A 26217-nucleotide genomic window follows, 5' to 3' on the forward strand; every position below is an offset into this window, starting at 1 on the left:
TTCAAAATAAAGGATACTTTTATATCATATATTGCAATTTGATTGTTAATGATTGTAATGACTTTCGTCTGATTACGTAAGATCATAATTGGACACATAGTTTTTTGGTTTTAAAAGCTTTTTTCTCGGAGTGACATCGTTGTTATCCGAGCCGTGTGCCACACACGTTAGCTACGCCACTGCTGATAGCTATACAGGTATGAATGCGTACTAACATTGCTTCAAACCACTTCTGCTTACATAGGACAGGTATCAAGAAATCAAGGCGGTCAGAAGAAGGAAGCTGATGTAAATCACATGCTGCTTTACTGCAGTTTCTTCGAAATACAGAACACCTCTTACTACACATTCTTGTGAAGTTACAAGTTACAAGAGTCTCTGTCTTGTCATGAATGTACTAAAAATATACAAAGCTCTCTCCGAATATATATGAAAGTAGTTTGTATTTATGAAATTTGTTGTAACATCAGCGGTTACATACACATTTCTATCTCCGAATATATGCTACATAATTTTCTTTTTCAGTTTTGTACTCTGTTTTGTCTACAGTTGATAACATGTTAAGATTCTTTAGCGATAACTGTGTGGATGTTGCAAAATAATATTAAATCATTGCTCCAACTGCGTAGATTGTCGTACCTACAATGTTTTTATATTTGTCGGTGATGTCCACATCCAGCTGAGATGTTACTGGTGTTGGGCTGACAGCAGACGGCGGCCTGGGAGAACACTGCAAGCCTTCCATCTCACCAGCGTGTCTTCAATGTTTCAGGAGCTGCGGCGGCGTCCCGGCTGTACGTGGACGCCATCAGCAAGCTGGCCAAGCAGGCACAGCAGGGCACCTGGGGAGCCTCCGCTGATGTCGGTGAGTGCTCGCGTTGTGTCATAAGAGTTTCATGTTTAGAGACCAATGCGACAAACAGGCTAAGAGGCTACGCATTGACTACACAGACTGCTGAGCAAAAGTTAAGGACGAAAGGTACTCTCAGATGGTACGTCACTCTACCAAGCAACTTACATCGACTAAACTTGGGCCTTACTTAGAATGAACTGCTACAGTACATTACAGAAGGTAAGTGAAGGAAATACACAGTAGGAAAACAAGAAATGATACTATTATTCAAAGACATTAATTACATTGAAGTCACCCCAATTCATGATGCCCCCTGGACGTTATAAAAGGCGAGACATGGTTGTTAATAGTGTGTGTGATCACCACTGACATGTCTTGCTCTGCATCGTGCTCCCATGCTGGTAAGGAGATCTTGTGTAGCGCCACTCATTCCTCCACCAGCACTGCTGACAACCACTGGCTGGTCGCTTCTGCATGCGGATGTGCTGCAATGTGTCTCCCCAACGCATCCCACACGTTCTAGATAGTGCTGAAGTCGGGGAAACGGGCAGGACAGCCTGTTTGCCGAATATCATGTCGTTCAGAAAGCTCCTCCAATTGCACTGTTCGATTCCGTCGGGCATTATTATCCATAAGAATGAAGTCGGGGGCCAAAGCACCCCTGAAAAGGTGCACATGCCGAAGGAGTACAGTGTCACAAGAACGTCGACAGTTGAGCTGTGTTGAAAGATTTGGAGGTCAGCACAACTCAGCAACATTATGTCTTCGGATATCATAGCACCTGGGCCACCAAAACGCTCACATTCTACAGTCGCTTTTCGCGGATGATGCTGTAGTATACAGAGAAGTTGCAGCATTAGAAAATTGTAGCGAAATGCAGGAAGATCTGCAGCGGATAGGCACTTGGTGCAGGGAGTGGCAACTGACCCTTAACATAGACAAATGTAATGTATTGCGAATACATAAAAAGAAGGATCCTTTATTGTATGAGTATATGATAGCAGAACAAACACTGGTAGCAGTTACTTCTGTAAAATATCTGGGAGTATGCGTGCGGAATGCTTTGAAGTGGAATGATCATATAAAATTAATTGTTGGTAAGGTGGGTACCAGGTTGAGATTCATTGGGAGAGACCCTAGAAAATGTAGTCCATCAACAAAGGAGATGGCTTACAAAACACTCGTTCGACCTATACTTTAGTATTGCTCATCAGTGTGGGATCCGTACCAGATCGGGTTGACGGAGGAGATAGAGAAGATCCAAAGAAGAGCGGCGCGTTTCGTCACAGGGTTATTTGGTAACCGTGATAGCGTTACGGAAATGTTTAACAAACTCAAGTGGCAGACTCTGCAAGAGAGGCGCTCTGCAACGCGGTGTAGCTTGCTCGCCAGGTTTCGAGAGGGTGCGTTTCTGGATGAGGTATCGAATATATTGCTTCCCCCTACTTATACCTCGCGAGGAGATGACGAATGTAAAATTAGAGAGATTAGAGCGCGCACGGAGGCTTTCAGACAGTCGTTCTTCCCGCGAACCATACGCGACTGGAACAGGAAAGGGAGGTAATGACAGTGGCACGTAAAGTGCCCTCCTCCACACTCCGTTGGGTGACTTGCGGAGTATAAATGTAGATGTAGATGTAGATCCCCATCAACGCGCAAGTCGCTGAAGTGGCGTCAACTAAAAAAAGTCTTGCACCAGGCGATTTGTATACCCGACGGGAGGCCCTAGCCATACGACATTTCATTTCATTTGCATTTCTAAGCTTGCATTAAACGTGTTGCAGTTGGTCATTTGTCGCCTTTCGCCTGCATGGTGCTGCAGTTGTAATGGGCAGCAGTATATGCGAAATTTGGCGCATCTCTGACATAAGAAATAACGCTATCAGTTACAAAAATCAAGCCAATGAACTGCCTCGACAGTAAAAACACTGGTGTCCAAACCTGAGGTACGAAAGTGTGTGCTGTGTCAGAGCCATGTAACATTGATCGACGTAGCTTGGACAATACATAGATAGAATAGCTACAGTGTAGTGCAGAAGACGAGTGAAAGAAATGCACAACAAGACAAACAGAAATGACAGTTTCAGTCAAAGACAATAGTTACACTAAAGTCACCGCGATTCATGTTGGTTCCATGGTTATTACAAAAGACGGGACACGGTTCTTAATAGGACGTGAGATCACCACAAACGGCAGTGTGTACTCTGCAACGTGCTCCAGCGCTAGCCAGACCACACACGAGCCCTGACATTGCTGCAAGAATCCGACGCCGCGCGGGGTGGCCGCGCGGTTGGGGACGCCATGTCACGAACCGGGCGGCCACTCCCGCCGGAGGTTCGAGTCCTCCCTCGGGTATGGGTGTGTGTGTTGTCTTTGGCGTAAGTTATTTTAAGTAGTGTGTAAGTGTATGGACTGATGACCCCAGCAGTTTGGTCCATAGGAATTCACACACATTTGAACATTTTGAACAATCCGACGCCTAGGATTCACTGCCATCGATCACTCTCCATACAGTCGCGACATGGCCCCATCTGATTGTCATCTGTTTCCAGAACTTAAAGAACGCCTTCGAGGACATCACTTCGATAGTGATGACGGGGTGTAAGCAGATGTGAGCTTATGGCTCTGTCAAAGTCAAACATTCTACAGTGTCTGTATCAACAAACCGGTCTCTCGTTCGGAGAAATGTGTTCGACGCCAGGGTGACTATGTTGAGAAATAAATATCTAGAGATGAATAATAAAGATGTAGAATGAATGTTCGTTTTTCACATTAAAAATTAGTAGTCATTCAGTCAGCCCTGCCTCTACCCGCTTTACTTTGGCCTCCTGTCCACAAATCTGCTGGCTGTCAAACACATACCACTGTCTTTCGCTGTACGAGTCCTCCACCACCAAATTTGTTATTATTTCATACCTTGATGCCTGAATGTGATTAGCACTTCTTTCAGTCAGGTTGTGTCACAAACCTTATCACTTCCCGATTCGTTTGAGTTCCTCATTAGATAATGTATGCAGCCATCTAATCTTCTGCAACGCGTTTCAGAAGCTTTTACTCTTTTCTTGTCTGTGCTGTACATCGTCAAAAATTCACTCCTACACACTAGATCAACTTAAATTTGCTAAGTTTATTTAGTGTATGGCAGACAATTGTGCGAAGGACAGAAAATTCGAATGTATAAGTAAGAACACAACAAAATGTGTATGTAACACACTGAAATTATTTTACAACTAGCGAGCCCAGAATGCTTCGCAAGTGATAAATATGAATGGGAATTGGATATACGTCCTAGTCTCCTGCTCCCCCTACCTCTGTTCATCACCTACTCCACTGTTCCCCTGTCAATCGCCTCCTCCCCACTCTCCTTCGTCTCTCTATGTCCTTCTTCACCCTTTCTATGTTTATTTTCTCTCCCCCCAACCTGTGCGTCCCTCTCCTCTTTCCCCTTACATGACCTTCACCCTGGTTCACTGTTACTGCAGACGACACCTCAGTTGTGAATTAAAGTCATATAAAATGAATGGCTATATCGGTTGGGCTCATTGGCATACAAATTTTGTGGAAGACCTATAAAGCTGCTGCTTCTGTGAGGATGGTAGCTTCAAAGACAGTATTTTGTATAGTTTCCTGTTACAACCGACTGCAAGGAAGAAAGCAAATCACCACATTGCAGTGTATACAATTTTTGTGTAAAATTATATGCAATAAGAAAGCATACATGTGGATGAAGCCATTTGCCTAACGTTTTAAATGCCCTGCTATAGTAGTTAAAAACCATTGAGAAAAATAAACCGAAACCATACATTTTCGCAGCGCAGGATAACAATTTCTTCCTCGTAGTCGGTTGTAACAGAAAAGCTGTACAAATCTGTTTTAAAAAATGTAGCCCATGTACTTCTGTGTGTTTATTAGAGTGTCGTGTAGTAAATCCGTCAAGAAATTTCCAGATTTTTGCTAACAACGCTTCCCATTTATATGCTGTACGTTCCAGATATGTCTGGAAATTTTGTAGCCAATGTCCTTAAGAACGTTTATTAGAATATCATGTAAAAATCTGAAGTAAAACAATGAAAAAAATTTCGAGATTTTTGTACTTTACATATATTAATCTGTCTGAATGTTTATTAGAGTATCAGGTAAAAATTTGATGTGAATCATTCAAGAACTTTACAGGATTTTTGATAACAATGTTTCCCCTTTACACATTACTAACCTTTTTTCTGTGGCTTCATTACATATATGTTCAACACATACATTGAACACACCTCCTCGTCCTTCTCATTGCGTCCACTCTTCCTCCCTATGCCTGTCCACATCATCCTCCCACCTCTATCTGTTCCTCCCCATTCTCTCTGCCTTATCTGCTCCTCCCCTCTCTTTGTTCGTTTCCTCCACGCCCTATCAATCACCAAAACTTTCTCCCCCTCCCTCTGAACACATCGCCGTCCCCCTCTCTCTTTCCATCATGGCCTTTCCCTCTCGTTTTCCACCAGCTCACTACTCCTCTACACCTTCCAGCTGCCTCATACATCTTCCCCTTCTCAATCCCTCTGTCCATTTCCTCCTCCCATTCACTCTGTCCATGCCCTCCTCTGTGCATGTCACCATGTCCCCAGCCACATTCACAGGCACATGCAGCCCCTGCTAGACATTTCAATAAAACAGCAAATACCACTCCCACAACACCTCTGTCATGCAGGGCAGGCTATATGTCTGGGTCACAAAAACCGTTTCTCACCACTGACATGTAGGCTGCCATGCAAAGCAAGTCAATTTTGCAGGCCGATACAGTCCCACACAACAAGACTGTAATGCAGGGCATGGTGTATGCCAGAGTGAGGATAAAACATGTCTTTGCATCTCCACTCCTATAGGAGGTAGGAGGCTATAAATGCCACAGCGCAGATACTTGTGATGCCAGCTGTGTGAAACTTGGTTTCAATACATTCAGGGCTTTGGGAGGACATCCGAAACATACATGCATACACTCTGCTTTATATACAAAGGAAAAAAAAATATTCACAATGAAGCAATTTGCCAAATGGTACAAAAATCGCTATGTGACATGTACATATACAAACTAATGATTGCAATTTCAGACAAATTGGATGATTTATTGAAGAGAAAGAGCTTTACAAATTGAGAAAGTCAGTAACGCATTTGTCCACACCTCTCCCTTATGCAAGCAGTTATTAGACTTAGCACTGATTGATAGATTTTTTGAATGTTCTCCTGAGGAGTAGCGCGTAAAATTCTGTGCAACTGGCGTGCTACACTGGCAAAATCCCGAGATGGTTGGACAGCGCTGCCCATTATGCTCAAAACATTCTCAATTGGAGAGAGATCTGGCTATCGTGCTGACCAAGGCAAGGTTCAGTAAGCACGAAGAAAAGCGGAAGGAACTCTCCTCATGTGCGTGCGGGCATTATCTTGCTGAAATGTAAGCCCAGAATGGTTTGCAGTGAAGGTTAACAAACTGGGGCATAAAATATCGTTCATGTACACTGTGCAGCAAGGGTGTTGCGAGTGACAAGCAAAAGGGTCCTGCCATGAAATGATATGACACACCTCAGAATATCGCTCCTGGATGTCAGGTTGTATAACAGACGTCAGGTTAATATTCCATTGCTTTTCGAGTCATCCTCATAAATCTCTTCACTGGTTGGGGCATAGTTCGAAGTGGGTCTCATAGCTGAAGACAAGTCTACAGCAGTTAGTGAGATTCCTGGAATCTCACTGACCGGAGTGCTGCTGTCTTTAATGATGAATGCTGCTTCAAGCTGAGGCCCAGTCACCAGTGAAGACATGTCTGGAGAAGCTTGAGACAGCATTGAAATACCATCCTGACTGTCGCCTTCCACCCGGCCGCTGTGACCGAGTGGTTCTAGGCGCTTCAGTCCAGAACCGCGCTGCTGCTACGGTCGCAGGTTCGAACCCTGCCTCGGGGAAGGATGTGTGTGATGTCTTTAGGTTAGTTAGGCTTAAGTAGTTCTACGTCTACGGGTCTGATGACCTCAGATGTTAAGTTCCATGCTTAGAGCCATTTGAACCATTTTGTCGCCTTCCAAAAGGCCTAACAAACAGGAGTGATGATTTAACGTCCCATTTCGTTTCAACTTTGTTAGTGGGCCCAAGGTGAAGAAGATCAGTGACGCTTTGTGCAACATCTGAATTCAGTCCACGAGAATATATGTACAATTTACGTTGGGAGTGGAGAAGCGCAGTTGCCTGCCGTTTCTGGACGTTTCGGTCAGATGGAAAGTGGATGGATCATTGGTGCATTCTGTTTACAGCAACCCTTCACATACAGACCAGTATTTTCAGGAGTCTAGCTGCCACCACCCTCAGAAACTATGGGCCTCCTTCGAACAGTGGTGCAGTGGGCACATGTTGTTTCTGACGGAGATAGTCTTGCAGAGGAGGTGGAACACTTACAGTCATTGTTCAAAGGTAGCAAATATTCTCCACGCCAAATCACCACAGCATTAAAGGAGAAGGAACACGACCACCCACAAGAGCAAGAGGAGAAGGGGCGGTGCCAGACCTGGGCGTTCCTCCAGTGCATCGGCAGTATTTCGTTGAAATTAGGCAGAATCTTAAGGAGGCATCATGCTAGGGTAATCTTACGCTCATCTACAATGTCTTGTGATTTTCTCGGTTCGGAAAAGTACGATCTGAGTTTGCGGAAGGCTGGAATCTATAGAAAACCTTGCCAGTGCCGCAGAAAGTACATTGGTAGGACGATGCGAACAGTGCATGAAAGATGCTTCGAACTAGATGGCCATACTCACCTTTCACCGCCCAGAAAGTCAGTCATAGCCAAGCATTCTACCTCCACAGGATATGCTGTGGATTATTCTGCCACGGAAATATTGGCCTCGAAGAGATCCTTATGGGATTCAGTTATTAAGGAATCAGTAGATATACGTTGAGCGCAAGATCTTATTAATAGTGATGGCGGCTTTCAACTCGATTAGGCATGGGACCCGGCGGATTCTTTAATTTCTTCCGAAAGAAAACATTTCATGACGAATGACATGTTTAACGATAATTAATTTTATTAATTCTGACAGCTGAATTTTAGCTTCCTATCCGGCCGAGGTGGCCGAGACGTTCTAGGCGCTTCAGTCTGCAACCGCAATTTTATTAATTCTGACAGCTGAATTTTAACTTCCTATCCGGCCGAGGTGGCCGAGAGGTTCTAGGCGCTTCAGTCTGCAACCGCGCGACTACTACGGTCGCAGGTTCGAATCCTGCCTCGGGCATGGATGTGTGTGATGTCCTTAGGTTAGTTAGGTTTCAGTAGTTCTAAGTTCTAGGAGTCTGATGACCTCAGATGTTAAGTCCCATAGTGCTCAGAGCCATTTGTATCATTTTTTTTTTTTTTTAACTTCGCGAGTGTGCATTCCGACAGAGAGAGCGCATGTTGTATCAAAGTACGCATGCGCCTTCGCGTATTTAAAGTCCCTACCTACTCCTTCAAAACAACCTGCCCTTTCTTGACGACCTGAGCAAAGCCAGTCACTTTGCATCCTATCTCTCTGACATCTTCTCCATCCATGGCGACCCTCGCATTGACTACTCCAACTTCCCTACTGACCATGAACGCACCGATACCTCTGTCCCACCCCTGGCTCCTAACGTCCGGTACTTGAACGATATATCAGAACCAGAATCACAGCACAGGACGTAAAACAAGTACATAACAAAATGCAACACATCTCATCGTCACGTATGTATTACCTATCGCCACCTCAGAGAATGGCCTATCTCCTTTCTGATACCTCTTGCGACCCTGTATACAATTATCCTCTCCACAGACTACAATCCAGACGTGTGGAAAACATACAAACCAAACAAACCCACCACTGGAACGTCCTCCTACCGCCCTGGTACTTCCTAATACAGCGCTATCCGCCTCACCTCAGCGTTTAGCAAGGCCTTTGAATCCATCCTCTTCCGAAGCATCCACCACCATCTGCCGTAGCATCATCTGTTTCCTATTACCCAGTGTGGCTTCTGTCCCTCCTTTTATGCTGATAATCAACTCCTGAATTTCACCCATCTCATATCCCAACAACTCAATAACAATAAATCCGCCATCTTTATCGCCATTGACCTAGGGAAGGCATACGACCGTGTATGGCATTCCGGTCTCCTTTTTAAACTCCCGATTACGCACTTCCAATCAACTATATCTGCCTTGTCTCATCCTTCGTCTCCAGTCGCCCATCCTATGACATTGTTAACAAGATCAATTCCCATACCTTCTATCCCACTGCAGGAGTGGCCCAATGTTCCGTTCTCTCACTTCTCATTTACCTCTTATACACTACCGGTATGCCCAAACCACCATCTCCCATTCCACGTCCTATAGTATGCTGATGAAACCGCTTCCATCACTCTGTGTCCTACGCTCCAGAAATCCCAACGATCCATCCAAATCCATCTGTCAGTTTACCTCCTAGTGTAATCACTGGCTCCTTAAGAGTAACCCCTCCAGACCCAAGGCGATACTTACTGGACGCACCAGCCATAGACATCTACATATACGTAATTCTACTTAAACTTGATGCGGGTTATGGACGGACCGGTTGGAGTGTAGTTTAGAGAAGGATTCCTTCGCAGGCCTTAATCATTTAGGAGGAATTGCGGATAGTTAGAACCACGATACATACGTGTCCACTGTCTTAACTGCGGCCTACCTGGTCCAATATAATCAACATGGTTTGATGAACTGGCGATAGTGGACATAGGTTTCATTATTTTTGTATCTGCCGAAGTTTGTGTAAAATTTGTTGCAGGGATGTAATGTTCTTCTTTAACTGTGTTACAATAAATGCATGAGAATGAAAACGAATGTAGTATACTGGAAAACATTAATTTATTGCTGTGGTTGTTCGAATAAAACAACGAAGCTATTTTACAGTTAATTACTTTTCACTGCTGACAAAGATTATGTTTTTGTCAGCGTAATACCTTTAATTTCATTTTTAACTGAGTGTGTTTAGCAAATATGTGGCGCTGTGGCGTAAATAATCGAAACCGCTCGCATGTAAATATGGAATATAACACAAATGCTACACAGAAACTCGCCATAGTCCCACGGTTTCGTTAGCTGACACACAGCAGTTTTATTAGTGTATACAACTGTTCGTAGAAATTAGGACGTCACAAAGGGCCTGAATTTAGAATTTGGGCAGTATAGCATATAGTAGTGCTGACGAATTATTAGCCTTGCATTGTGACGCAGTCGTAAGCACTGAGAACAGCATCGAATATAGTTTGTTCCAATGTCTGGTATCCCCCTCTCCCTTCTCTCATTATCTTCATAGACAAACACGAAGCTACGCTTAACATGCTCTCAGTATAGTCATCTACAGCAGGGATATGCAAAGGCATCTTACACACAAGCCGCCCACTGAGTAAACTCGTATCGGGCAATAAGGCACAAGATTAAATAAAACAAAATAAAGTAAAAAATAATTTTCGGGATAACCATTCACCCTCTGAATTGCATAAATAGGCACACAGTTCGTTTCTAACGATTATTTATATTGAAAAAGTGAATCGTGTAGCCACACTTTTCACACGTTTCATTACACGATCTGCACTTGATCGTACGGAGTATCACGTTTTTTGGACTGCCGGGTACCGAGGAAGCGATCCTCCGTCAGTAATTTGATCACGTGACGCTAAAATGAGATCGAGATAACTTCGTTCGCCTCTGATATTACCAGTTAACGTAGTTACTGTTAAATGAAGAATTACATGCCTAAAATCTACGCTGTAAAAGACCGATAATTTCATTCGGTTTGTATACAAATGCCCATCTTTTAGTCGCAAACAAAAAGCAATCTTACTCTCTTCGCGTCCGTGTTGTTGACGAAGCGCTAAAACGAACCAATAAAATAACGTGATTCAGCGCTGACATCAAAAAAAGCCGTGGGGGTGGAGGGAAACGCTACATGTCGTAACACTCGGCTTAATATACTGCCAACTGGCAGTGAGTTAACAGTAAATAACGGTTGAACTGTGTCGCAATTATTACACGGCAGAAGAGAAAGAGAAACAGGAGGAAACATAAGTTACAATACCTCACTCTGACGTTTGATCTTCTCTTCAGTTCAGCTTAGTTACTCTCACTCTTTTAGTACATTTATATCTATACAAAAAAAAAAAAAAAGAAAAGAAACCATGTTGCTCATGCAGAGATGCAGAGCAGTATATAATAACAGGATTTGAGGGAGATAAGTACGTAGTCACATCAAGTTAAACATGTAATTTAATTACCCGTCAACTCTTTCTCATGAGCCCATCATAATAAATGGGGATTACACAAAATATCCAAAACACAGGATTTATAATACAGCTCTTCTGCTGTCAAAACCCTCCTCGCCTGGAATATCTCAAGCAATATGACCGCAAGGTCTATGATGGGTGATCTGACATCTCTTGGCTACGGTCGCTGGTTCGAATCCTGCCTCGGGCTTGGATGTGTGTGATGTCCTTAGGTTAGTTAGGTTTAATTAGTTCTAAGTTCTAGGGGACTGATGACCTCAGAAGTTAAGTCCCATAGTGCTCAGAGCCATTTATTTTTGACATCTTTTGTCAACAAATCTTAAAACCACAGCGGAACATGTCCACACGACTCTGATTCCACATGTATTGTGGCGTACGTTGCCCTCACAGTCTTATTATTTACGAAACATATTTTTTCCTGTGATACTTTCACATCTGATTTTCAGAGGGCCTTAATGTTTTCAGTGGTCAGCCTACAAAGTAAACATCCTTTCCAAGGGCTAGACATAATATTTTAGTTACCAGTTCCAAAAAATTAATTTATGTAATTAACATCGATCGGTACTCCAGTATTTGTCGATAGGTCCGTTGTTGTCACGTTGGCGAGATTGTGTTAAATGACTCATAGATATCTTTGAAGTAGCAGCTACTCTGAATATGGCACAACAATGTAGATACTCCTTACTTTATGCTGCAGGGACAGTGTTTTGTCTACAAAGAGTTCCGTAGTGTCATATCCAAGGAAGATAAGCTATCATAGAAACACGACTTTGCTGCGTTGAGATCACAGTGAAGGTCCTGCTGAAGTTGAGGCTGTGCTTCGAAAGGTTCATTGGGTAAAAGCATCAATAAGAGAGTTCTAGCATAAATTTCCGTTCACTTCAACACCTCTTCTTGGCAAGAAAAATCACCGTGGCTAGCGAGCCAAGCACAAACAAATAAAAACCTCTCCAAACAGCTAATTATGTCAAAAGCGTAGGCGTGTTACTACCGAATAAAAGTGTCAATCCTATATAAATATCTGAGTAGAACACGACGCGTTCCATTTGAATAAACAATTCCTGTAACCTCACAGCCCCACCTCCTCCCACCATTCTCGTCCCTCATGCGCTTGGAATTAACTTATATTTGGTCTTCTGTGTTGTTGCGCTGTACTGCGTTCGTAAAGATTGTCTCTGACTGTACTAAGAGGTTAGTCATGTGTTTGGAAGAGAGGAATCGTATCAAATGATTATATGCGAGGAATTTAAATTTATGACTTTTTTTCTAGAGGGTCCTACTTTTTCTTGAGCCACCAGTCTTCTGAGTGGTTTGACGAAAAGAATTCCTCTCCTGCTATAACCTCTTAGTCCCAGAGTAGCACTTGCACACTACATCATCAGGACGTGGTCACATGCCTGTTTTTTCCTACAGTTTTTAAGCACTACAGTTCCCTCTCGTACGACGGATATTATTTCCTGATGCTTTAACACGTGTCCTATCATCCTGTTCCATCCTCTAGTCAGCGCCTTACGTATCTTCCTTCCTCCGTCGATTCTGCGGAAAACCTCCTCACTCCTTATAAATCCACCTGATGTTTTACATTCCTCTTTAACACCACATTTTAAACGGTTCGAATCTCTTCTGCTCCGGTTTCTCAATGTCCACGGTTCATTGCGATACAGTCGGTTCCTTAGCTGAATGGTCAGTGCGGTTGGTGGCTATCAAGCGGACCTGGATTTGACTACCGGCCGGGTACGAGATTTTCTCTGCTCTGGACTGGGTGTTGTGCTACCCGCATCATCATTTTATCATCATCGACACGCTAGTCGAAGAGTGTGGCGTCAACGGAGAAGACTTGCAACTCGGCGGTCTAATTTCCGTGCGTGGAGGCTCCCGGCCATCAATATCATTCGATCACTTCATTTTCATTTCACGGCCATTCAGTGCTGTGCTCCAAAGGTACATTCTCAGTAATTTATTCCTCAAATTAAGGCCAATGTTGATAACAGTAGATTTCTCTTGCCCAGGAATGCCTTCCTTGCCTGTGCTAGTCTACTTTTTATGTCCTGCTTGCATCATACGTTGTGGATAACTTTGCTTCCAAGGTAGCAGAATTTCCTCTCGTTCGTGATCACCTGTTGTGATGTTAAGATCTCGCTGATCTCATCTCTGCTGCTTCTCATTTCTTTCCTCTTTCTTCCATTTATTAGACTCTTCAGTCCATTCAGCAGATCCTGTAATGCTTCTTCACCTTCATTGAGCATAACAATGTCATCAGGGTATCTTATATTTGACATAATTTTACCTTGAGTTTAATCCCATTCTTTAAACTTTCTTTTATTTCCGTCATTGCTCCTTTGATGTATAGATTGAACGGTAGAGGCGAAAGACTACATCCCTGTCCAACACCTTTTTAGTTCGAGCACTTCGTTGTTGGTCATTCAGACTTAGTTTTTTCTCTTTGTTTCCTCTTGGTTTTCTTTTGGTTCCCATATCTTCCTCAGAATTTCGAACGTTTTGCACCATTTTATAATGTCGAACGCTTTATCCAGTCGACAGATCCTATGAATGTGTCTTGATTTTCCTGAATTCAGTCTTGCTTCCAGTATCAACCGCAACGTCAAAATAGCCTCTCTGCTGCCTTCATCTTCCCTAAAGCCAAAATAACCATCATCTAACACACCCTCAACTTTGTTTTCCATTGTTCTGTACATTACTCTTGTCAACAACTTGGATGCATGAGCTGTTAAACTGAATTTTAAGCCTTACAAAGCTCTTTTAAATTCTGATTCTAATACTGGATGTCCTATCTCTTCTAAATCGACTCCTGCATCTTCTTCTATCGCATCAGACAAATCTTCTCCCTCATAGACGACTTCAATGTACTCTTTCTACCCATCCGCTCTCTCGTCTGAATCTAACACTTGAATTCCCGTTGCACTCTTCATGTTTCCGCCTTTGCTTTAAATTTCATCGAAGGTTGTTTCGACTTTTTATATGCTGAGTCAGTCCTTCCAACGATCATTCCTTCTTCGATTTCTTCACATTTCTCATGCAGCCATTTCGCCTTAGCTTCCTTGCAGTTCCTGTTTATTTCATTTCTTAGTGACCTGTGTTGCTGACATCCTGGATTTCACTGAAAATTTTTGTGCTTACTTCTTTCGTCAATTAACTGAAGTATTCATTCTATTAGACATGGTTCCTTCGCAGTTACCTTCCCTGTATTCATGTTCTTGTTTCAACTTCCGTGACTGCCTCTTTTAGAGATGTCCAGCGTCCTGAGCTACTCATTATCACAGTATCTATAGCCTCAGACAACTTCGAGCTTATCTTTTTATTGCTTAGTACTTCCGTATGCCAGTTCTTTATACAGTGATCCTCCATGACTGGTCTCTTAAACTTCAGCCTACCCTTAATCGTTAACAAACTGTGATTTGGGTCTATATTGTAACAACTGAAACGACTTCTGATACCAAATGTAACAGTTGTGTTACTAAATGTGACACTTCTGTCACTAAATGTAACTGGGTTTTCTCTTTTGATGCTGTCAATTATCAGGATGAGCATTCTAAAGCATTCTGTCAGGGTGAAACTATTAAATAAATTAACTTTTCTCTCTTAACAACATGTGGGCAGGGTGGGTTCTTCCTTGGCTCGGGTATGAGGTCGAATGAAACATCATTTTTACATAAGATAACTTTTATTGAAGATTTGCACAACTGTATCTTACGGAATATTCTGGTTCGGAGAGCGGCAGCTGTGTCGTTTGTGAAGTCTTCTGCTGCGGCAGCGGCGGCGGCGGCGGCGGCGGCGGCGGCGGCGTCTGATTACGCGTAGCGGTGTGTATCTCGTGTCGCTGTCTCGCCCAGTTGTCGGGAGACGCGCAGCGCGAGGTGGCCGGTTTAATTATTGCGAGCGAAGTCGTGCATCGGATGATACCTTGGGAGTGGCGTCCCAGTGTTTCTCTTCTCTATGCGGCCGCGTGTGTTGTGCGTCGACCAGCGGAGCGGCGCGGCGGGGGAAGGCCAGTGTCCCGGACTCGAACCACGGACTCCCGCTTGCCAGTCTTCGGCTGTCAGGTCTTCATCCCAGCTCACAGATGACTGCTGAGGTGAGGCCGTCTCCTTCCCGTCCTCACGAGTCACCCGGGTACGTAAAAATCAGACTTCAAATACCTTTTAACTTCTGTCTTCTGGCGCTACGGCGGCTGCTTGCTATTCCATTACAGCGGCGGACTTGGTTCGTCTGTGCATGATGCAGACTCTTCTTGCATGACGGTCTTCAGCACCGAAACTGACTGAAAACTACTGCTACTCTTCTTTTCTTCCTTCGTCTCTCGTCTTCGTCTCCGCCTCCGTCTCCGTCTTCGTCTGTCTCCGTCTTCGACTCCGTCTCCGGCTTCATCTGTCTGGCCCACTGCGTCTTGCGTATTTATTCACTTCAGTTTACTGGAGGTGAACGACTTCACGGTCACTGCCTCGTCTGTCACGTTGAAAAGCTTCTCGAAGAATCTTCTTAACGTCGGTCGTTGGCTCTTGGAATGTAGGTGAGGGCCTTTGATCACATGTGACGACTGAGAAACACGTGAGCCGGTCATTGCCTCTTCTGTCACGTTGAAAAGCTTCTCGAAGAATCTTCTTAACGTCTGTCATTGGCTCTTGGGATGTAGGCGAGGGCCTTTGCTCACATACGACAACTGAGAAACACGTGAGCCGGTCGGGCGATGCCCTGACGGCTGAATCGACAGCGCCCACTTATGTGGAAGTTGCTGACTTCATGGTCATTGTCTCTTCTGTTCTGCTGTTCGGCCCGCTGCTTGCGAGTGTGTAACTCTCTAAACTAAACCAAGTTTTTCATTTATATTCTAATTTCTAGTTCACTTTGATTTCACTAATTTATTTACTTAAGTAGCACTCAACATTCCTCCACCCTTCGGAGAAATTCGCCCTCGAATTTACCACTCAACATTCCTCCACCCTTCACACGGCAAAAGCACTAACATAAGCAATGAAAACTCTCGACTTAGAAGATTACACACGCTTCACATTAAATATGTTGAAAAACACTTTATCACTTTACAAAAGCACTGTACGGTCATGAATCACATAGTTCTTACATAAATGGTTGTAATAAGTGTAACAAATCTTTATGACAATGAATAAACAAAAATAGATTATTCACTTAGAAAGTTACACAGCAACACCTGTTTAATCAACCCTATATGAATGCAAGAATATTTATTCTACAGTATTGTTTACTTTAACATAAGACTGTTTAGTAAAGAGTGAAGTACAATAAACAAAATTAATACACTAATGCTCAAAAGTAACTACTGAAGTACACCAGTTAAGAGTGTGGTATCCAGTTAACAGGGATTTGATGAAGTGGTATATTATTATTTGGCTTATTTTTTCGTCTCAAATAAAAGAAAACTGTACAAAGCAGAAACACCAACACAAAGGTTCCAGATATACCCGTTCCTAAATTTATACTTTTACTTTTGTTTTCACTTTTTAACTTTAAAACATGTAGCATCATAACATTGTCATCAATTTTGCCTTGCTGTGAGTTTATGAACATATCTAATGGCTTCAGAAGGGAACTGTCAAGGGAGTCATTGACGTAGGATAGGTTTTATGTAGGAAATGCTTGCATGGCGTTTTCTGAAAAAAGCAAACAACATGGTTATGAACCTACCAACCTAGTAAAAACAAAAACAAAGAAAAGAAGGAATACATTGTTAACTACAAGATCTACATGTCTCTACGTTCAACTTTTCTTTCTTAAAAAATAAACCATTATCATTTATTAATTATTTACATTTGTATATTATCCACAGTCTACTAAGATTCCACTAGGACATTCGTACTCTTGGTCGAAGATTGTATGGTGCCATGTCTGTATGTTGTGCTGGCGTGGCCACTCTTTTTCCTTTACGGGAACTTCCTCCACCCTTCGGAAAAGCAGACACTATTGTTGAAGGAATTACATCTGGAGCGCCCTTAAAAGGTTTTAAATGACTTGCATGCACAATGGTAGTTCGGGTGGGCAGTTGCAATTTAACGTTGACTGGTGACGTGATCTCAATAATTTGATAAGGACCTCTGTAGTTTGTTACAAATTTCTTCGTTTTTCCTCTCGCAATATAAGGAGTTGAAACCATAACCCACTGACCTATTTTGTAATTTGGATATTTAGCTTGGGTATTACCTAATCTTTCCTGTCGTTCCAAAGCCTTTGTATTAGATTTTTGAACCTTTTTCCATACATCCTTCATCATTCGACTGAAATCTCTTACTGTTTCTCCGACTTTTCCGTTTTTCTGCCTGATTACATCAAAAGGGGACGGCATTTTTCTCCCATAGACCACTTCATAAGGTGACATGCCAGTTGCTTCATGAGTTTTGGCGTTGTATACCGACACGATTATTGGTAAATATGTATCCCAATTAGAATGTTGTTCGTTAATATAATAACTAAGCATCTTGCCAATTGTCCGATGAACTCTTTCTGTGCGCCCGTTGCACTGAGGGTGTAACGGAGTTGTGCGTAATTTACGTATTTTTAGTAAGTGGCATAGCTGTTTCATTAGTTCAGACATAAAATTAGATCCCTGATCTGTGATAATAGCTTCAGGTACGCCAAATTTAAGTATCCAGTTGTTAACTAAAGCTTGGGCAACTGTATTTGCTTGCTGATCTGGGAGACTCACCATAGCTAGATAGCGTGAAAAGTGATCTATAATTGTAAGAACATACTTATTACCAGCAGGTGTTTTATGAAATGGCCCGTAGAGATCCACTCCGCAGATTTGATATGGACATGAAGCCTCGGGGAGCCTCTGTAAGGGTATTTTTGAACGAGAAAGTTCAGCTCGTTGTGCGCACGCAATGCAATTACGAACGCACTGCGCAACATCCTGCTTTCTGGTTTGCCACCAAAATCGCTCTGCTACACGTCTTTCGGTTGTCCGCTGTCCACCGTGTCCTGCAAGGATATGATCGTGGGCCTCTGCCATTATTTCTTGTCTAAGGTGTTGGGGAACAACAATTCGCGGTCCAAGTTTTGTTTTACGGCATAATACACCATCTTCAAAGCAAAATTGATTTTGAGTTGCGTATTTTTTACATTCTGTATCCTCATCTTGTGGCTTTCTCCAGTCCTCAGTATCTCGGCCTGTTGCTTCCAAAAGTGCTATTTTCCGACTTAGGCAATCTGCATTCGTGTGTTTTTTGCCTGGTTTGTGGATAACTTCGAAATCCATTTCGGAAAGACATAGGGCCCAGCGCGTGAGACGACTAGATGGATCCTTTAATCCAAGCAACCATTTTAAAGCTGCGTGGTCTGTAATGACCTTGAATTTCCTACCGTACAAGTAGCATTTAAAGTATTTGATACCATAAATAACACTTAACAATTCTTTCTCCGTTGTGGAATAATTTCTTTCTGCTGTTGTTAGTTGTCTCGAAGCGTAGGCTATGGGGTGTTCCGCGCCATTAATATTCTGACTCAAAACAACTCCTACTGAATGACCACTTGCGTCACAGGATAAAATAAATTCTTTATTATAATCTGGGTAGGCTAATACTGGACTGTGTGTTAACTTATCTTTAAGGGTTTGAAATGCTAATTCACAATCTTCAGACCAATGAAATTTTGCACCCTTTTTCAATAATTGGGTTAAGGGTCGGGCAATCTCAGCAAAATTTTGAACATATTTCCGGTAGTACGATGCGAGACCAATGAAACTTTGTACTTCCTTAACGCGTTGTGGTGTTGGGAAGTCCTTAACTGCCGAAATTAATCGAGGATCTGTTTTAATTCCTTTTTCACTAATGACATGCCCTAGGTAAGTAACCTCTGTCAATGCAAAAGTACATTTTTCCATATTTAATGTTAATTTAGCTTTTCTAAGTCTCTGAAAAACATTACGCAGACGCACAGCATGTTCATTAATGTCTTTGGAGAATACAATAATATCGTCTAGATATACACAACATTGCTGAGTTTTGAGTCCTCGCAATACTCCATCGAGTAGTCTTTGAAAAGTTGCTGGTGCATTTTTCAAACCGAAAGGCATTCTTTTAAATTGCCAGTGGCCTCCAGGGGTAGAAAATGCTGTTTTATGCCTATCTTCAGGTGCAACTTCCAATTGATGATATCCACTACGTAGATCGATTGTTGAAAAGTATTTACTGTTACCCAAACTGTCAATGATATCTGTAATGTTTGGAAGAGGATAAACATCTGAGATAGTTTGTTTGTTAAGGTGTCTGTAGTCACAACAAAATCTATATCGTTTCGTACCGTCGGGAGACTTCTTTGGAATAATTACAATATTTGAATTATAAGGCGAATCAGAATATTCTATAATTCCATCTTTTAGATGCTGTTCTATAAATTCATCCAGTACTGGCTGTAAGTGATGCGCAACTCTATAAGGCTTCCTATAAACTGGGGGGCTATTTCCTGTTGGGATCCTATGCTGTGTGATATCTGTTGCTGGCAGTGGACCTTCTGCATTAAATAAATCTTGAAACTCAACTAAAACTGCTTCTATCGTGTCTCTATCCTTTCCTTGCAAATGCTCAATCTTCTGGCGTAATGCGGTTTTATAGGCGTCTGGTTTCTGACCATCGTTAATTTCTGACCAAATGAAATCTTCTTCTTCAAAAGTACTGACTGTAGCTACTAATATTCCCTTATGCAACTCTTTGTCCTCCACTCCGAAATTGTCAATATGTACCGGTACTTTTCTTTCTCCCTCAACGTCTTGAACCCGTACAACACTTCTACGTACAAAACAATGTGATACATCTAATTCCTCATTTTCCTCTAAAGGCTCTATTAGACACATTGTATCTGTAGGTACTTCGGAGTCAACGGTCATCCAGAAAAGTTTTCCTGAGCCAGATGGTATCTGATCCCGCGAATCAACCTTCAAGGACGTTGCACGCAGTGTAGTTGATTTCGCCTTCCGGTTAGGGAAATCTTGCGGCAGCGGGCCCTTTGCAGCGGTGTCACCTAGCTGAAACACTATTCCGCTAAGTTCTACAGTTTGCTGTCTGAGGTCGATTTTAGCGTGATGTTTATTCAGGAAATCCAACCCTAGGATCGCGTCGTACCCGTCAGTTACCTTCGTTACCACTTCTACATCTTCTTGAAATTGTACACCGTGAATATAGAAAATCAGTGATGTACATCCTAATGACTTCACTGTACCTCCTCCTACTCCACTCAATCTATACCTTGGAGGGTCATATTTCTTTTCTCCAATACATTCATTACTCACTATTGATACGTTTGCGCCTGTATCCACTAGTATCCTTGCATCTTTATCCTGTATGGTAGCAGATAACCAGCATTCCGCCTTCACATTAGCCTTAATGGCATGAAATTTTATTGGGAACGCCTGGCGGCGGCTCCGGCATTCCCGTTTGAGTTTAACTGATTTCTATTTCCAAACACTTTCTTAGACCTGCATTCCTTGAATGTGTGACCTATTCTTTGACAATTAGTGCATTGAGGTTGTCTGCAGTTTTTTGCTATATGGCCCTGTCGATCGCACCTAAAACATCGTACTCCTGTTGAAAATACATTTCGCTTCTCCTTGTATCTGGTGGCAATGTCTATTTCTTCGAAAGCTGTCGCCACAGATACAGCTTCTGCTAAATTTTTAGGAAACTCTGCCCTGACACGACGGGACGTTTCAGGAGGCAACCCACGTAAAAATGTATCCAGAGCTCTATTTTCTGCCTCTTGTAAAATAACTTTATTTGCTTCATCACTAGTTGTCAACTGATAGGTGTTAATATTAACTTTTCTAATCCTATCTACAAAACTTTCTAACGACTCGTTTTGCCTCTGAGTGATAGTGTTTAACTGTTCCCTATAAAATCTACAGCTGTTCTGTTTTTGAAAACGTTTAAGCAATCCTTTCTTCAATTCCTCAAATGTTAGAGCATTCCTTAATTTTTCATGGTATAAGACGTGTGCTTTAGCCTCTCCTGTCAATCGTAACTTTGTCATTTGTAAGAGCTGTTCATCTGACCATGATCCTAACTTTGCAGCTGCTACTAAATCATCAAAAAAGGCTGTTATGTCTTCGCCAGGTTTACCTGAAAAAGGAGTTACCAAGGCTGCTGCTGAGGAATCTAGGGTGGGAGGGATTGAACTGGTTTGCCTAACCTCACTCAACTGTTTAAATAATGCATTATTATCACTTTTAAGCTGTTCTATCTGATTAACTAAGATCTGAATAGCTTCCTCGGTAGAAACCGCTTGTGGTGCTGACTCTGACTTTGTACGATTTCGTGTCATCATTTTACAAACTATTAGTTACACAGTCTTACCACACTGAATGAAAAGGATGTTTAAATATTTTCGACAAACCCTTAAAATCATGAGAGAAAATACACTTCTAAATAAAGAAAATATTACGACTGCTATGCAAACCTCTATCCTTTCACACATTAAACAATACTAACTGTGGACCTTTAGTGACTATCATTCACACCTCATATTGAGCCAAGGGTTTTTTCTCTGACACCAAATGTAACAACTGAAACGACTTCTGATACCAAATGTAACAGTTGTGTTACTAAATGTGACACTTCTGTCACTAAATGTAACTGGGTTTTCTCTTTTGATGCTGTCAATTATCAGGATGAGCATTCTAAAGCATTCTGTCAGGGTGAAACTATTAAATAAATTAACTTTTCTCTCTTAACAACATGTGGGCAGGGTGGGTTCTTCCTTGGCTCGGGTATGAGGTCGAATGAAACATCATTTTTACATAAGATAACTTTTATTGAAGATTTGCACAACTGTATCTTACGGAATATTCTGGTTCGGAGAGCGGCAGCTGTGTCGTTTGTGAAGTCTTCTGCTGCGGCAGCGGCGGCGGCGGCGGCGGCGGCGGCGGCGGCGTCTGATTACGCGTAGCGGTGTGTATCTCGTGTCGCTGTCTCGCCCAGTTGTCGGGAGACGCGCAGCGCGAGGTGGCCGGTTTAATTATTGCGAGCGAAGTCGTGCATCGGATGATACCTTGGGAGTGGCGTCCCAGTGTTTCTCTTCTCTATGCGGCCGCGTGTGTTGTGCGTCGACCAGCGGAGCGGCGCGGCGGGGGAAGGCCAGTGTCCCGGACTCGAACCACGGACTCCCGCTTGCCAGTCTTCGGCTGTCAGGTCTTCATCCCAGCTCACAGGTGACTGCTGAGGTGAGGCCGTCTCCTTCCCGTCCTCACGAGTCACCCGGGTACGTAAAAATCAGACTTCAAATACCTTTTAACTTCTGTCTTCTGGCGCTACGGCGGCTGCTTGCTATTCCATTACAGCGGCGGACTTGGTTCGTCTGTGCATGATGCAGACTCTTCTTGCATGACGGTCTTCAGCACCGAAACTGACTGAAAACTACTGCTACTCTTCTTTTCTTCCTTCGTCTCTCGTCTTCGTCTCCGCCTCCGTCTCCGTCTTCGTCTGTCTCCGTCTTCGACTCCGTCTCCGGCTTCATCTGTCTGGCCCACTGCGTCTTGCGTATTTATTCACTTCAGTTTACTGGAGGTGAACGACTTCACGGTCACTGCCTCGTCTGTCACGTTGAAAAGCTTCTCGAAGAATCTTCTTAACGTCGGTCGTTGGCTCTTGGAATGTAGGTGAGGGCCTTTGATCACATGTGACGACTGAGAAACACGTGAGCCGGTCATTGCCTCTTCTGTCACGTTGAAAAGCTTCTCGAAGAATCTTCTTAACGTCGGTCATTGGCTCTTGGGATGTAGGCGAGGGCCTTTGCTCACATACGACAACTGAGAAACACGTGAGCCGGTCGGGCGATGCCCTGACGGCTGAATCGACAGCGCCCACTTATGTGGAAGTTGCTGACTTCATGGTCATTGTCTCTTCTGTTCTGCTGTTCGGCCCGCTGCTTGCGAGTATGTAACTCTCTAAACTAAACCAAGTTTTTCATTTATATTCTAATTTCTAGTTCACTTTGATTTCACTAATTTATTTACTTAAGTAGCACTCAACAATATCTGCTTCTGAGTACGCTTTGTACGCTTTACAACCCAGTGTCTGATTTCGGAATCTCTGCCTGACGATGATGTAATCTAATTGAAATCTTCCCTTATCTCTCGCCCTTCTCCAAGTATATCTCCCCATCTTGTAATCCTAGAACGGAGTATTGGTTATGAACATATGAAATTTTTTTCAGAAGTCAATTAGCCTTTATCTCCTCTCATCCCTATTGTTGTTGTTGTGGTCTTCAGTCCTGAGACTGGTTTGATGCAGTTCTCCATGCTACTCTATCCTGTGCAAGCTTCTTCATCTCCCAGTACCTACTGCAACCTACATCCTTCTGAATCTGCTTAGTGTATTCATCTCTTGGTCTCCCTCTACGATTTTTACCCTCCACGCTGCCCTCCCATGCTAAATTTGTGATCCCTTGATGCCTCAAAACATGTCCTACCAACCGATCCCTTCTTCTAGTCAAGTTGTGCCACAAACTTCTCTTCTAAAAAATGGTTCAAATGTCTCTGAGCACTATGCGACTTAACTTCTGAGGTCATGAGGCGCCTAGAACTTAGAACTAATGAAACCCAACTAACCTAAGCACATCACACACATCCATGCCCGAGGCAGGATTCGAACCTGCGACCGTAGCGGTCACGCGGTTCCAGACTGAAGCGCCTTTAACCGCACGGCCACACCGGCCGGCACTTCTCTTCTCCCCAATCCTATTCAATACCTCCTCATTAGTTACGTGATCTACCCACCTTATCTTCAGCATTCTTCTGTAGCACCACATTTCGAAAGCTTCTATTCTCGTCTTGTCCAAACTAGTTATCGTCCACGTTTCACTTCCATACATAGCTACACTTCATACAAATACTTTCAGAAACGACTTCCTGACACTTAAATCTATACTCGATGTTAACAAATTTCTCTTCTTCAGAAACGCTTTCCTTGCCATTGCCAGTCTACATTTTATATCCTCTCTACTTCGACCATCATCGGTTATTTTACTCCCTAAATAGCAAAACTCCTTTACTACTTTAAGTGTCTCATTTCCTAATCTAATTCCCTCAGCATCACCCGACTTAATTTGACTACATTCCATTATCCCCGTTTTGCTTTTGTTGATGTTCATCTTATATCCTTCTTTCAAGACACTGTCCATTCCGTTCAACTGCTCTTCCAAGTCCTTTGCTGTCTATGACAGAATTACAATGTCATCGACGAACCTCAAAGATTTTACTTCTTCTCCATGAATTTTAATACCTACTCCGAATTTTGCTTTTGTTTCCTTTACTGCTTGCTCAATATTCAGATTGAATAACATCGGGGAGAGACTACAACCCTGTCTCACTCCTTTCCCAACCACTGCTTCCCTTTCATGCCCCTCGACTCTTATAACTGCCATCTGGTTTCTGTACAAATTGTAAATAGCCTTTCGCTCCCTGTATTTTACCCCTGCCACCTTCAGAATTTGAAAGAGAGTATTCCTGTTAACATTGTCAAAAGCTTTCTCTAAGTCTACAAATGCTAGAAACGTAGGTTTCCCTTTTCTTAATCTTTCTTCTAAGATAAGTCGTAAGGTCAGTATTGCCTCACGTGTTCCAACATTTCTACGGAATCCAAACTGATCTTCCCCGAGGTCGGCTTCTGTCAGTTTTTCCATTCGTCTGTAAAGAACTCGCGTTAGTATTTTGCAGCTGTGACTTATTAAACTGATAGTTCGGTAATTTTCACATCTGTCAACACCTGCTTTCTTTGGGATTCGAATTATTATATTCTTCTTGAAGTCTGAGGGTATTTCGCCTGTCTCATACATCGTGCTCACCAGATGGTAGAGTTTTGTCATGACTGGCTCTCCCGAAGCCATCAGTAGTTCTAATGGAATGTTGTCTACTCCCGGGGCCTTGTTTCGACTCAGGTCTTTCAGTGCTCTGTCTTCCCGCAGTATCTTATCTCCCATTTCGTCTTCATCTACATCCTCTTCCATTTCCATAATATTGTCCTCAAGTACATCGCCCTTGTATAAACCCTCTATATACTCCTTCCACCTTTCTGCCTTCCCTTCTTTGCTTAGAACTGGGTTGCCATCTGAGGTCTTGATATTCATACAAGTGGTTCTCTTCTCTCCAAAGGTCTCTTTAATTTTCCTGTAGGCAGTATCTCTCTTACCCCTAGTGAGACAAGCCTCTACATCCTTACATTTGTCCTCTAGCCATCCCTGCTTAGCCATTTTGCACTTCCTGTCGATATCATTTTTGAGACGTTTGTATTCCTTTTTGCCTGCTTCATTTATTGCATTTTTATGTTTTCTCCTTTCATCAATTAAATTCAATATTTCTTCTGTTACCCAAGGATTTCTATTAGCCCTCGTCTTTTTACCTACTTGATCGTCTGCTGCCTTCACTACTTCATCCCTCAGAGCTACCCATTCTTCTTCTACTGTATTTATTTCCCCCATTCCTGTCATTTGTTCCCTTATGCTCTCCCTGAAACTCTCTACAACCTCTGGTTCTTTCAGTTTATCCAGGTACCATCTCCTTAAATTCCCACCTTTTTACAGTTTCTTCAGTTTCAATCTGCAGTTCATAACCAATAGATTGTGGTCAGGATCCACATCTGCCCCTGGAAATGTCTTACAATTTAAAACCTGGTTCCTAAATCTCTGTCTTACCATTATATAATCTATCTGATACCTTTTAGTATCTCCAGGATTCTTCCATGTATACAACCTCCTTTTATGATTCTTGAACCAAGTGTTAGCTATGATTAAGTTATGCTCTGTGCAAAATTCTACAAGGCGGCTTCCTCTATCATTCCTTCCCCCCAATCCATATTCACCTACTATGTTTCCTTCTCTCCCTTTTCCTACTGACGAATTCCAGTCACCCATGAGTATTAAATTTTCGTCTCCCTTCACTACCTGAATAATGTCTTTTATCTCGTCATACATTTCATCTATTTCTTCATCATCTGCAGAGGTAGTTGGCATATAAACTTGTACTACTGTAGTAGGCATGGGCTGTTTGTAGTAGCTAACCCGCACTCATATTTTTTTATTCGTTATGA

General features: G+C 42.7%; 1 protein-coding gene across 1 annotated transcript in view; it reads left to right on the forward strand.

The window, feature by feature from the left end:
• The window catches only part of LOC126234226 (brain-specific angiogenesis inhibitor 1-associated protein 2-like), a 639899-nt gene that overhangs the window by 390149 nt on the left and 223533 nt on the right, over positions 1 to 26217 (forward strand). Inside the window, exon 3 of the mRNA XM_049942915.1 lies at positions 773 to 865. Within this exon, the coding sequence (XP_049798872.1) occupies positions 773 to 865 (93 nt within the window). The remainder of the gene's footprint in view (positions 1 to 772; positions 866 to 26217) is intronic.

Source organism: Schistocerca nitens, chromosome 2 (assembly GCF_023898315.1).
Source record: "Schistocerca nitens isolate TAMUIC-IGC-003100 chromosome 2, iqSchNite1.1, whole genome shotgun sequence".
NCBI classification, from domain to species: domain Eukaryota; kingdom Metazoa; phylum Arthropoda; class Insecta; order Orthoptera; family Acrididae; genus Schistocerca; species Schistocerca nitens.